The sequence below is a fragment of the Callorhinus ursinus genome, unplaced genomic scaffold (assembly GCF_003265705.2).
Source record: "Callorhinus ursinus isolate GAN/ISIS: 27379988/994484 unplaced genomic scaffold, GSC_fseal_2.0 scaffold11, whole genome shotgun sequence".
Lineage (NCBI taxonomy): Eukaryota > Metazoa > Chordata > Mammalia > Carnivora > Otariidae > Callorhinus > Callorhinus ursinus.
The window spans coordinates 54,888,490-54,903,434 of NW_027397073.1; the positions used below are offsets into that span (position 1 = coordinate 54,888,490).

The 14,945-nt window shown below is 40.1% G+C and overlaps 1 protein-coding gene across 21 annotated transcripts in view; it reads right to left on the reverse strand.

The window, feature by feature from the left end:
* Positions 1-14,945, reverse strand: part of EPB41L3 (erythrocyte membrane protein band 4.1 like 3) — a 182,409-nt gene that overhangs the window by 28,648 nt on the left and 138,816 nt on the right. For all 21 annotated transcript variants that reach the window (XM_073898475.1, XM_073898491.1, XM_073898486.1 and 18 more), the window contains 6 exons: positions 13,563-13,638; positions 11,269-11,487; positions 10,410-10,497; positions 5,482-5,634; positions 1,486-1,583; positions 680-855 (listed from right to left, as the gene is read on the reverse strand). In XM_073898475.1, the coding sequence (XP_073754576.1) occupies positions 680-855; positions 1,486-1,583; positions 5,482-5,634; positions 10,410-10,497; positions 11,269-11,487; positions 13,563-13,638 (810 nt within the window). The remainder of the gene's footprint in view (positions 1-679; positions 856-1,485; positions 1,584-5,481; positions 5,635-10,409; positions 10,498-11,268; positions 11,488-13,562; positions 13,639-14,945) is intronic.

The following is a 14,945-nucleotide window of genomic DNA, read 5'->3' on the forward strand; positions in this document are numbered from 1 at the left end:
AACCCATGAGAGACTCACTATTACGTCATTCCTTAGAACTGTTACTTCAGTGACTCTCTCCTTGTTGAACTTATACATCTGACTTAACCGTGGAGACCATTTACATGGCAATGCTCTCCCAGGCCATCTGGGGTAGTAATTAATATTAACTATTAATAATAACCATACTATTATTTGAATGTCATCCTTTCTATCGGCTATCATGCCTTGACTGGTAACAGTTACATTTTATCCATGAAAATTTTGTAGAAACAGATACATTTAACTTACAGTCCTCCTTCTGAAACAAATTGACTGAAACAAATCCCATAATCATTTCAGATCTGCCAGCAAGTGAACCAAATTACTTACAGAGTATGTGACAACTATATTCAGAATGATAGCGTTTTTCTCCAAATTCAGGGTGCCGGCTTATGAAAGCTATATTCTTCATTCCCTAAGTACCATTCTGTTATGGAATTTTATATAAATCTACAATAACAGACATTAGACTCACAAAGGTACTTTTTTTTTGAGGGTAGGGGTTAAAAACTTGCCACTCAGCCATAGACCAGGGAGTGCTTTTCATTTCATACTATTCAAGAAGAGCTACGTTTATTGAAAGCTTGTGATGGTTTCACACTATTTCTGGGTAGCCATTGATGATTCTTATTACTGAGGGATCTTATGTAATGCCTACCTCCATCCAAGCTACGAGACATGGTATAACGTTTGCTGGACGAGCGTTCGAAGTAAGGGGCAGGGCGATCTATCAATGCGCTGGCTCTTCTTGTTTGGGCTTGTGTCCTGCCACTATAACGAAACTTGGAGCCCAAGGTCAGGAATTTCTTTGGAGGTGCTTCTGGTAACAACAGTCTAGAGATATTAAGGAAAAAATACCAGAGACTCTTAAGTATTAAGAACGTTAACTTTTTTAGTCAAAGGTAAAGTGCTTTGTGTGCTAAAAGTTTAACATGTAACATGTTCAATGAATGTGATTTTATAGGGAAAAAAAAAATCAATTCCCACAGTACATATCAACCAGGGAGTTGTAGAGAGGCTATAAATACCACATGGGTTGGGACGGACTACATGAACTAAAATTCATCTCACACAACTGAGGAGTCTATGGTTCTATAAGCCCAAAGAGCAGTTAAAGAGGTGACATTATTTTATAGACATAAATCTGATAGTCTGAGCACTGTACGTAAGCAAAGGAATCAAGGGTGTTGAGAAATGACTGAAATAGTGGTGGACATCTTATAAAAATAATGAAAAGACACTAAAGATAATAAAGTGGACATAAGGCATATAAGCATCAGACAAATTAAGGAAGATCCTTCAGTCAGAAGTTTTTAGGATTTCTTATCAAGAAATCTGGTGACCATGAACTTGAAGGAAAAGGAAGGATATGCTTCCATATTCTTCCCAACAGAGTTTTGCAATATAAGTGATTCCAATCATTCTAATTCTTACTTAGGAAGAAAAAAAATCATCTTTACCTACCTGAAAAATGTATGATGTTCAACACACACTTTCCATAAACGCTTGGCAGCTCGATGGTTTGGCAGCTTAAACCCAATGGTGCTTTCAAATTGTTCAAACTAAATTAAAAAACAAGTAAACATATTGAAGAGTAAAGTCAAGTTTGCAATTATAAATAACATAAAAGCAAATAATTTACAAAATCATGTCCCCTACAAAAGTTTCCTTTACTCACAAAAACAAGTGCTATATGCAGAATTCATGTTATACACCTTCATTCATTAAAAAACCACCCTGTATCTATTCTCCTTAAAATGCTGCAGCCACAGATAACCACATTATGGGTGTAGTAAATGTTTTATGGACAAGTATGGATTTTATAAAAACAAAATGCAAAAAAAAAGAGGCTATCTGGGTTCCTTCCAGAGACCAATTTGTCCTGATCTCATTTTTAAGCCTTATTTTCATGATGTCTCTGTGACATCATGATTTCAACTGGAATGTACAGGAATGAGCAAAATGTAGCATTCTCAGGGTGATATTTTCTCCCAGGATCTGGTCAAAGAAGATGTATCTCCTAGGTATTTGATGACTTGGTATCAGATATTGCTGATTTTGTTTGTGCATTCTACTCTGGATTATCACGTTAGACACTAACATCTTTTGATTTTACATGTATGATCAGAGACTGGGAGAACACAATTTCCTATCTTTCAGCATGTATAGTTCAGATGATAATCAGCCATTTGCTTTCTCAAGGTAAAATATCTGACTTCCTGAGTAATATATTTTAATATTATTATTGCAAATGTTTGGGATTTTTTTTTTTTTAAATTTTCTGAAGACAGTATGCATCAGGCCACCAGAGGGCAACCATTTTAAACAGTAAAAGCTTTCCAAAAGAGCATAAAACAACCAGACTACTGATACAGTCAATAGAAAAAAAAAGTAATTTATGTAGCAAAGAACCCAGGGGAGGGGTTCTATGCATGGCATATGAGAGAGAACTATGCTTGACTTCTACTTATTTGAGTGGGACTAGCAGGGTTGGCGGGGGCGGGGGGAGAATGGGAAATACATCACAAGCTACTCCAACTCCCAACTAACTTTCCCAATTTTGTACTCACTCTGGATGTTCACATGTAGTGGTAGTCATAGCAATTGCTCTTGGCCAAGAGTCCCAGTCAATCGACAAGCCAGAGTATTACAATTGTGACTAACCTGTCCTCCATTTCTTCATCCTGCATCTAATATGTACCAAACACTATGCTAAGGCCAAGGGTTTTAAAGAACAATCAACCTGCTCTCTGCTGCAAAAAGCTGGGAATATTTCCTTGCTGCTATCCTCCTTAGACCAAAGATGACAGAGGCTTCTGCACTATTTGAATATTTATCTATTTCTCCATGCTTTGTACCAATGTCTTGACCTCTTCAGAGTCTTTGGTGCCACCAATGATTTTTTTCCTCATTCATTCTTCTCAAGCCTATGTATATGCTTGCAAAAAAAAGGGGGGGAGAAGAAGCCCAACTTTCTTTGAGCCTGCTTCTGCCTGAACCACAACCCCATCTCGCTCCTTGACAAATGTCAGGAAGGAGAAGCCATGGCTACTTCATTCCCCACCTCATCGCCACCTGGCAGGTGCTCCTACCACCTGCTTGAACTTTTCAATATCCCAGTGGGATCTGTCAAGTCCGAAGCACTTTTCTTAGTTCTTAGCCCACACGTCTTCCCTGTAGCATCTGGCCCTGCTGGTTCACCATGTACCCAGAGTTTGGTCTCCTTGTCATTCATGACTGTTCTTGCCCCTTTTCTTCTTTCTCTGGAGCTTTTGTTCATCTCCCTGTGTTCCTTTTCTGCCTACCCCTCCCTCAAAAAGGGATGTCACCCAGAATTTCTGTTTTAGGGTCTCTCTTCTTCTCTAACTTGCCTTGTTCTTTGGGTAATTTATTTAATGCCCAAGGCCTTGAATACAATGGATGCAGCTCATGACTCCTTCTAAACTCTATTTCTTACTATGCAAGAATCACCCCATGAAAATATATCTCAAAAGAATTTAATCTTTTTTTTTTCCCTGAAATTCTCCCTGTTTTCTCCCCTCATCTAGTAATATCACGTCCATCAGCTTCACTCGTGCCAACCAAAGACCTCTGATTATCCCGGACTCCCTTCCTCCATCCCGTGTCCAGCACCTACTGGCTCAGTTTCTGAAACCTCTCTCACGTTTGCTCCTTCTCTTCTGTTCCCATGACCTCTGCCCTAGTTGAGGTCTTAGCACATCTCATCACTAAGCTGCTGAGTTTCATTCCAAATTGTTCGTCTAGTATATCACACCTTCTCTAAAACCTTCCATGGCTCACTATTGTTTCCTGATGCATTTCTCCAACTTTCCCATCCGGGCCCTCACCACAGCATGCTTGCCCCATGTCTGCAGAGTATTTTATGTGCAAAATGTATCATGATGACATAATTCTAAGTACATGAGACTGTTTTTTGCTCAACAGAAAGTCCCTTAAGGACAGGAACAAGGTCATATTTATCTTTCTATTTCTAATGCCCACCATGGTGCCTGACAATAAGTAGATGCTCACTTGTAAATGTTTGATGAATCGAATATATATTGGTTATAGGGAATATAAAAAATTAGTTTCAGGTATTTATAGGAAAAGCTTACAGATTATTTCAGTCTTCACAGACAAGTTTGATTTTATATTTACATTAAACATGATTCCTTTTTTTAGGGAATATAAAAAATTAGTTTCAGGAATTTACATGAAAAGCTTACAGATTATTTCAGTCTTTAGGGACTGAAATTTTAAGGAATATAAAAAATTAGTTTCAGGTATTTACATGAAAAGCTTACAGATTATTTCAGTCTTCACAGACAAGTTTGATTTTATATTTACATTAAACATGATTCCTTACTTTATAGTGTGACTTTTTTAAACTTTTTAAAAATTGAGGTACAATTGACATATAACATTATACTAGTTTCGAGTGTGACATAACGATTTGATGTTTATATACACTGTGAAATGATCACACTAAGTCTAACAGCCATCACCACAGATTTTTTCTTGTGATGAGAACTTGTAAGATCTACCCTCTTAGCAGCTTTCAGATATAATATAGTATTATAACTATAGTCACCATGCTGCACATTACAACCCATATAATCTGATTTTTAAATCACATTTTCTACCAATGGAGAGGCTGATTTTGAAGACAGAAAAGAATTCTGTGCTGTACCAGAAAATGTTCAGAGACACAGATAAGCTGCATGCAACCTTAGGGCTCTGACTGCCTCCATTAGATTAACCATGCTCATTAGAAACTGGATATATTTATTCATCATCTGTTACACAGGAAACAGGAGATATTTACCACCTATTATGTATAAACCACTATGAAGGATCTAAGATCAGGATGGTTTTACCTAGGGAACAAGGATTAGTCGACAATTTTTATTTTTTTCACCAGCCTTTCTGATTAAAAGAAAAAGGCAGCAATGTACTAGGCTATGAGACATCTGCATAATTTATCCTTGGTGTCTCTTGCTCTAATCTTTCTTGTACTTTTATCACATTATCTCGAAGTTATTCATGCTAGGGTGCCAGCAGATTTGGAAGACGAAAAGGGCATGAGCTCATAAAACAGGGACAGATGGGAAGAAATCTATTCTTTATTCACAAAAGGTTTAGCACCTCAGAGTTTCTTTTATACCATGATTTGAGATCTATGAAACATTATTCATGCATCTTGATGTTACGCTAAAATCTGCAAACCTAAAAACTTTTCCATCTATGCAGTGGGACAAAATTAGAACCAAACCATTAAAAAGAAGAGAATATTTTACTTATTGTTGCTTATCAAACAAACCTACAATAAATTCTCTTAGGCACGGACATATGACTCACCATGTCCTATGATGCTCAAAACCTGGGACTGGCAATTGACATTTTTGTTTGCTACTGGGTACCTTTCTTTCCAATGTCCACGCAAACTGGGGGCCTACTTACCTCTCCCGGCCGAATCTTAATGTAAAAGTTGTTCCGTTTGTATGAAATTTTTAGAACCTTGGGCCAGGCAAATCTGTTGATTCTCAGTCGGTCACGATATATCAACAGACCACTCGCACAAACTCCTAACATAATTTCTACTCCTTCAGAATCCTGGAAAATGGCATCGAGAAACAATGGGTCAGTATTTCACTGATTTCCACTTACGGTGAAGTGTGGCATTTAATGCACCACAGTTTTCCATGAAGGAACTTGTAACTGACTGCCGACAGCTCTAATTTCAATAGGAAAAATACTGCAGCCATTTTTTTTTTTTTTTAAAACGTTGCCCCTAAATAATCGGCTTTTAGTGAAGGTATCTATCACTATGGAGATCTGTTAGAGTAGAACTGGCTCACCCGATGTCTCATGACGTAAATACTGCACAAAGAGACCGACCAGATGATGTGTTGACGACGGTGCAAACAATAGAGGCAGGTCTCACGACTGAGCGCCAGTCACGGCTCTCACCAGTTCATGCATGTCATGTTAACTCCCTTCGTCTTCACTAGGAGACTTTGAGATGGTTGCTATGACTCTTCCTAGTTTACAGATGAGGGAACTTTTAAAGCATGGAGAGGTTAAGTGTCCACCCCAGTTGAGTATCAGCAGCCTGGTTCCAGAGGCAGGGCTTTCAACTAATATGTGTACTAATACAGAGGTCTTGTCCTTTCTAATGACTGTTTTGGAGTTTGTTCCATTAAAAAAGAGCCTCGATCTTTTTTATACACCATTAGTGTCAGAATAGAATTTAAATATAAAATAGGCTTTTAAAGTATGAGCGTACTTCCCCAACATGTCCCTAACACACCAATGCCCAGTCATAATCGGGACAGCTGTGTCACATACATAAATACAGATACATTTTCTATAGGTCTCTAGTTTTCTTTTTTAAGTGGGAGCTTGCTATATTTATAACATGCTTGTTTGCTACTTGCACGTTTCATCTTTAGGTCATTTCCTAGGGATGTGTGATGAGAAGTCTCAGAGGTCATCGGAGAGGTCATATAAAGCTCAGGAGACATATCATGGACAGCCGATGCCCCTTAAATGCTATATTTGGGTGAAATTGGGGTAAAAGGAACGTGTGGTGGTGGAGAGGATAAAGGACGGAAGGCAGGACTCTGTGTGAGGCTCAATCTCCACCTCCTCGTCTTGTGGATGTTGGAAGCAGAGGGCACCTAGGAGGCAAAGCTGAGGTCTTTTGTCACATTAATCGGCAGAACTGTCCCTGGCACTGGGTCACTCTGTAGCAGCAATGAGGGGAGGGGGAAATGGAAGAATCCAAACAGGAGATTCTGACTCATCCATATTGTGGGAATTTACTTCCTGAATCTTGTCAGTGCAAGACATGAAATGAACATTTCCAGAATCAAAAATAAGTATTTTGGTCCATCTCTGGGAAATGTAAGTCCACAAATACAATCTAACTGGATTAAAAATGAAATATTTTACCATGGAAATGGATGACTCCATTAGATATGAAATTACTCTACAGAGGTGGAAATACTTGATGGCAGGATATTACAACATAATTAAATTTAAGGAGAATTCAAAGACCAGAAACTGCCCACCATTTATCAAGGGCTTTAATCTGAAAGAGCAATTGGAATAGCTAGAGCCTGATGCTGACAAGTAGCTAGCACTACTGATCCTTTAGAACTGGCCAATCTGCTCCCAGGGCTGCTCAGAGGTGACCCCCTTGCCCCACGAGCAGAGATGCAGGCATGCGGGAGGACCGTCTGAGTAAAAGCTCCTTGATTCACTTTCTATTTTATCTGATAAATACAGAGTTAAAACCTCTTTCACTATTATCTACTTTAAAATCATCCTTTAGTGTCTCTGGATAATGAGAAGACAGATCCTTCACGGGGAAGAGCAGGAAGCCTCCACTGACCCCTTGTCTTCTGCTTGCCTCCACCACACACTTCTTTGTGTGTCCCCATATTGTTCTGTTGTTACCAGCACATCCCAAGCAAGTGGTGTGGCAATGAAAACCCATTTCCTCCTCAAGCCTGGACGCTGCTTGAGAGCAGGAGCTCTGTTACATCCTTGTAACCACGTGCTCCTCATAGAGTCTACCTGGTATGCCTTAAGCCATTACATGTTTGTTAGAAGAGAGGGCAAATGAAGAAAGAAAATGTCAGGAATATGTGGGGCTTTAAACTGAATGAACATTTCCATTTCATTAATCCACAGCAATGACAAAAAAAAAAAATACTTTGGATATCGAATCTTCTGCCACTGCCCATAGTCCTGACGTTAGCTTGATAGATCTTTTGCATTGAAAGCTGTAATGGCAGTCTTTCTTGGGGACACGTGTGTTTCCCTATCAACAGACACATTTAATGCTCCCTTTAGTGGGGAGCATGGAAGGAAGATCTGGATAGTCTCAGTCTTTCATAATTAAAATAAACGAGTGTATTATTCCCTTAATTTAAAACCACTGTTCAAACTTTGCCATCCTTCATTTATCACTTGGTCCATGGGATATCCAGTAGGGATTTAGATCTACATTTCAGAATCTTATATGAAATGACTCTGACAGTGCCTACTTGGGCTGACATTAAATGACAAACAAGAAGAGACAGTCTTTCTAAGAACAAAACCAAAGCATTTAGGATAGGTTTTCCAAAACAAGGGCCCTTCATCTAATAATACGTTATTTATTCTTTATACAGAGCCACAGAGTCCAAGATCACAATTCAGAATTTCTAAATAGGCCCTAAAGCTTAGGGCCTTTCATACCATCCACAGAAGAGAATCATCTCACTTACAACCGGAAATTCGCTCTAATTTAATTCAGTAAATTTCCTTCTTGAAATGATGGACTGTGGCTGCATGAGAAAATGGGAAACCACAAGGGAACATTCATTATACTTAATATTCAGATGAAATCCTATAATAGGCTGCATTTCTGCTTCCTTCTTTCTTTTTAATTGGCATGATTTCAAATCATATTAGTGAATGAAAAAGCAGCGACCTATTTTAATTTAGTAGCTACAGCAATGTTAAGTGATTTTATTTGTACTGAAAGGAACACTGATAAATCCTGAGTTGCACTTTCCAAATGTATGCCCTAATCTTTTATTTGTTTATTTTTCCTGGGTGGTAACTGAATCATCGTGTATAATGTAACTCAAAAATAGCTTTCAATCCACTCAAATTTTCAGGCTACCTTCATTTCCTTCTTGTCTCCTTATCTGTTAGCCACCTAGGGAAAGACTCGAAGATAAAAACGATCTTCGTGTGGGTCCTTGTTTTCTTTTTTAAATCCTTATCCTACCTTATACAACATAAAATATAAAACACTTTCTTATCTGAGTGAAAAATAAGTGAAAAAATAGAATAACTGGCAAGTAAACAGAGCTACACCTGCTGCTGTAATTACATACAAATGTCAAAGAGCTTGGCATTCAATGTACGGGCACATCCCTAGGATGCTCCAGCCAAGTCTCCGAGATTTTGCTTGTGTTCAGACCTTCCGGCCTTGGAAGTGCTCATCCTGTATGATGTACAAAATGATCCACAGATTGTACCCATCAAAACCTGTATTTGTTTGACAGCCATCATTTTCTTGTCCAAACTCAGCGTGGATCAGTCTGCTCCCCAAGAGCCAACCAGGGAGTGGCCCCACTTGCAGTGTCAACAGAGCCTACATATCATAGATTTCCCTTCCATGGATCCTCAGGGCTGTCAAGATGTTTGCTTGAACAGAGCCAGCTGAAACTCTCTTCATTTCTTGGCCTCAACCTATACTGTGTCAGAGACTCACATGCCTGGAAGCCTGTAAACTGCACGTTCTTTCGGGTCTCAGGTCATGGAAGTGGTGACTGCTTGGTCCATCAGTAGTAAAGGCATGTTCCTGTACATAAGTGATAGTCTCTTCACAGCCAAAATCAGAAGGAACTGCCCTTGAACTTCAAGCACTGACCTTTTTTAATGTTACTTAAGTACCAGAATCCATCCCTAAGAGCCTAACATATTTCATAAGCTTTGGATGGAAGTTTTCAGGAAGCTCGTCTGTGCTTCTACAGTACTTTTATTCACAGCTGCTCAAATAATAGACAAACAGTCCATATACTCATTCTCTCACTGTGGAAAAATAGAGAGATTCTGGGAAAAGTGTGATCTGGAGTCAAATGTTTTATGCATCCTCACAACCTCAACCCTCCTACAATCCAATTCCAACTTCTTCTTTGAAAGACTCTGTGGCCAAGATAGAGCTTTAACACTTTGCCAATCACCAATCAGTGAGGCAATCCTTAGCTTCGGGGCTTAATTTTAGTTGAACTTCAAAATCTTATCTCAAAGCACTGATTATGGGTCAGAGAACCTAAGTTCTAGAGAGAGTTATTTAAATTTCACATGAATTTGTTGAGCGCCTGGTAAGCATCCAGAACAGAGGCACCAACAGTACTTGGCACATAAGAGATGTGTTAACTGGGTCTTTGACAACTGGCCAAGGTTGGACAGGTAGAGAGAAAGGAGGAGCACAGCCCAAAGACAGGCATATTCAGGGAAGAGGCAGAGACAGGATCTGGCAGAAGCAAAGGGCACATGTTGGCACAAAGTGGGAGATAAAACTGTGACGGGGAAGGGGGCTGAGTTAGGAGCTTGTTATGTGAAGATAAATTTCTAAATGAATCCATGGGCGATATGAGGCTTTGCCTACTGAGGGCTTTCAGTAGCTGAGGCCAGGAGTAATGGGAGTTTGAGACATGCAAAGCAAACGCTTCAGTAAAATATCAGAGAGCTGAATTTGCCTTATCATTGAGTGGGACTTAAAGCAAACACAGATTTGAAGTAAAAATCACCAACTTATAGTAATAACAACACTGAATTAAATAAAATTAAATAGGAAGTCTGGGGTTTAAAAAAATGCATACCTTGGCATGATGTAAATCAACCCCATACATGGACAGTTTTTTGGCATTTTCCAAGAAATGCATCTCTGCTTCTGCTGGCGTCATTCCTCTGATAAGAAAAAAAAAATGTTACAATGCTGCTTTTCTTTTACCTGGCAGGGCTGCAGTATTTCCCACTTAGCCTAGCTATCTCATAAGAAAGCCCCACAGAGGCACCAGCAGATTCATGTTCTGAAGGGGGTGGCAGAGAATAACAAGAAAAATGGCTTTTATTTTTTTAAAAGATTTTATTTATTTATTTGATGGGGGGGAGAGAGAGAGAGAGCACAAGCAGGGGGTGCAGCAGAGGGAGAGGGAGAAGCAGGCTCCCCGCTAAGCAGGGAGCCCGATGCAGGACTCGATCCCAGGACCCTGGGATCATGACCTGAGCCGAAGGCAGACACTTAACCGACTGAGCCACCCAGGTGTCCCAAGAAAAATGGCTTTTAAAGAACAACTGAATGGGGTTCCTGGGTGGCTCAGTCAGTTAAGCATCTGACTCCGGATTTTGGCTCAGGTCATGATCTCAGGGTCAAGAGATCGAGCCCCATGTCAGGCTCTGCCCTGAGTGTGGAGCCTGCTTAAGATTCTCTTTCACTCTCCATCTACCCCTCCCACTCCTGCTCCCCTCTCCCCGTTCTTTCTCTTTCTCTAAACAACAACAACAACAACACCTGAGGGAGAGTGTAACTACCCCAGAGCTATACCAAGTACAGAACCTCACTCTGCTACGGTCCCAGCCTCAATGCCACTGAAACTCATCCTGGAAGAAGCAGGTAGCACAGGTGACGCTCACCCATCAAGGCACAAGTGAAATGTTCTCAGGGTTTCTGCCACTAACCTGTGGCTCTTGTGCAGCTCGATCACTTTATCTTCCAGTTCTTTCGTGTGGTTTGGCGCAAAGCGGAACTCACTAATGTAATCATTCCCACATTCATCTGGGTCATAGTCTCCAAGTTCGGACTGGACAGTGTAGGAGCCCAGCAGGGCCAGGGTGACAAAGGAGCAGGGCAGCCTTCCGGACACAATGTCATCTCGCAATTGTAGGCAGAGGTAGTACCTTCCAAGAGCCAAAAGACAAAGCGAAAAGCCAGCATGAGGCCATGGGAAAAGCAGGCCACTTGGTACAAACTGTGCTGTAAGCAATTCCTTCCTGTCGAATAATCTCACTAGGACACGTTTTGTAGCATCTGTATTTTGCTTTAGATCTAAGGGGAAAATACTTGGCTATAAAGTATAATATTTTGTGTTATACAAATGTATTTTGTATTATACAAATAAGGGCATTTTGAGGCAAGTCAATGCTCATAATAAAACAAGGTTTATTAATAAAGCACCGAGTAGAAGAAACCTCAAGACATATTTCTTTAACATCTTTTAAAATAGCTAACATTTAAACCCAAATCAATGATTCTCCCCAACACATTCCCTGAAATCTCTGGTTGGGGGAATTATAATACAAAAATGGTGCGATTAAATGCAATTGCTAAGCTTCTACCAGCCTTAAGGAAGTGTCATTTTGATGTCTTGGTTAAACATCCTGCCGGATGAGCAGGGCAGATTTCAGGTAACTCACTAGCTACACCATCATAAGCTGCTCCCAGCTGCCTGCGTTTCTGACGCAACAGTCTCCTTATAATAACACAATTTCTCCTGTTTCCAGTCCTCATTTTTTTTATTTAGAGAACTTCCTAGAATCCAACTGATACGAAGACTAACTCTGAAGAATTACTACTTTAAAATCTGAGAACTTCATCACTACAAGTAAACAGCTTTATACTCAAGGAAAAGAAGATATTTTCCATATAATGTGGCCAAGATAACATACAGCTATCTCCACTGATAGCTGACTTCTCTTCTCTGCTTCTTGCTTTTCAAGATTTACAGATATAATACTAACTGCAGGAAACTCCAAGGTAAGGGTTAACATTGATGACTCTTAAAAATACCTTTCACGGCCCAGCATATAGGTATAATAAAATATACTTGCACCTTTCATGTAAGAAATATGAAATCTGTTTTATTAACATAAAAATATGTTAATCTGTTGAAGAAGACGATGATGATTAAAGCCTTAAGGTCCCCTCTAAATGGATTTTAAGCTGATGATATAAGTAAACTCCATGTAATACAGAAACAGAAGTTTCTACACATCCCACAGGCTCTCAAACATTGCACAAATAGAAAGGAACCATGCACTACATGTCAAATCCAGGTATATGTGGCTCTATAACCAATAAATTAGCCACAGTTAAGAGGTTCTTCAATATTACTAAAAAGTGTCTTTAAATAAGAAATCATAAATTTTCCTTGATTTAATACAAATATAAAAGAATTCCTTTGGAACTATTTTTTACCCTTCTCCTAATACGTCTGGTCATAGCCAGTGACTGGAGCTTTAGCATGTGAGGCTTACACAGAAAATTCAGCGCGCACTGCACAGTGTCACTTTGATTGGCTGTAAACTTACTACCAAGCAGCACGAGAGAGTCAGCGGTTCCAAAGCAGGATGTGGAGAAGCCTAGAACACATGGCAAACCCAGCATAGCCTCCTAAAGGGAATCTCCTCGCACACCCAAAACTCAGTCACCTCACTAGAATATTTTTCCATTAGTTTCCTTTCTTCATGTCTTCCTTCCCCAAAATGAACGAATCATTTTCCCTGTACAGACAGGGCAGGGAGAGTAAATTCTTAGATGAGTCCATGTTTATGTGTAGCTCTGCATTTTATGTCTGATTCTTTAAATAGCTGTTGAGTATCAGACTGGTTATATAAAAGGCATAAGCATCCAAAGACACATTTCTACTGTGAGTTTTGGAGCAGGAGCACTAGGAATTGCCAGATCATTTAAGGCTGAATCCCATCCAGTTTGACAGTGGTGGGTGGATGACAGTATCTCAATTCTGCACATCTTCCCGCCAAGGTCAGAGAGACAGAAGTAACAGCTTAGCACCAAAGATTCAACTGTGAATGGATACGATTTGGCAAATCTTCTCATCAGATGTTTGCTCTTGCTCAGTTGCCTTTGGCTTGCCATTTCTGGCGTGGATGACTGAAAGGTTACCAGATGTAAGCAAGCTCTTCCCCGGAGAATAAAGAGAAGCCTGCCTTTTTCATAGCCAACTTTCAAATACCTGGTGATATCTTCAGATAGCTGGGCAGGGTCTGGTGGGTAAAATTTCACATTAAATGAAAAGTGCCAAGCACCACCTGCAGAGATGAGAGAAAAATTAGGATCAAACCTTAGAAAATCCCTTTATACTTATCACTCTGATAGTGAGAACTGCCTTAACTCCAAGTACTAACACCCAAGCAACATTTGCTCCTCAGTGGAAAATGGGAAAGTCTCAGGTTCATTTCATCTAGTCTTTAATCTTTTCTCCAAATCCTTTATTGGTGCTTCCAACTAGCCTGGAAATTGACTAAACTTCCTCCCTTTCTCAGGGACAAAGGTAAGCCTTTGCAAGAGGGGAAAAAAAACCCACAAATGATAGGGATAATCCTCAATCAGACAAGTCTGGAAATGACTGGACCTGCTGCTCTGAAATTCTGGATAGCTCACATACCAACAGTACAGACATAATCCCATTTCCTTTGTCCTTTCTGCTTTGTTATTACAGGTCAAATCCCACTATAATACATGTCAAGGAAATTTCCAAGATAAATTTTAAGAATTTTTTTTAAGATTTTATTAATTTATCTGACAGAGGTACCAGCCAGGGAAGCAGCAGGGAGAGGGAGAAGCAGACTCCCCACTGAGCAGGGAGCCCGACGCCGGGCTCGATCCTAGGACCCCGGGATCATGACCTGAGCCGAAGGCAGACGCTCAACTGACTGAGCCACCCAGGCGCCCCTCAAGATATTTGTATTTTATGGGAAGGTTTGTCGTAGTGAACATTTAAGTGAGCTGTTCTCTGAGCTGCTGAAAGTTCTTTTTTTATGTGGCGAAACTATTGACTCAAGAGATGCCTGAATACATGACCTGTGCTTTATAAAACCGTCCACCTCCTTATGAGCCCACAACTCGGACACAGCCTCTCCTTACGACCTCTGCTCCAGCAATGAAAACCATCAACCAGGTGGCAGCTCACAGTCACCTACTCTCTGTACTGCCCACACTTAAACTTGAAGCATCGTTAAGCCTTCCTAATTAAGCTCTCCATTTTATTAATACCATCTCTATTGGTGTCTGGTTTATCATTATAAACATGGAGAAACATTTTCTTCTTTTCTACGTTTCCTCTCTCTCTACCTGATCACTCCTTTAACTCATATTCACTTCGTTCTTTTCTTCTGTCCTTTTAATGCAGGAACTTATTAAAGTCTGGGTGTTCCTTCACTGGACGTTTGTTCTCCCCATGCAATAACCACGAAAGTGCCACAGCGTCGACCCCGCTTGTATTCTGAATGCACTACTGAAACATTCCTCCCAGTCTCCTTGGCTTCTTTACTGGAACCTTTCATCTACACCACAAGCTGCAGCCACTTCCTTTCACTCCATGATTCTGTGACCTCAG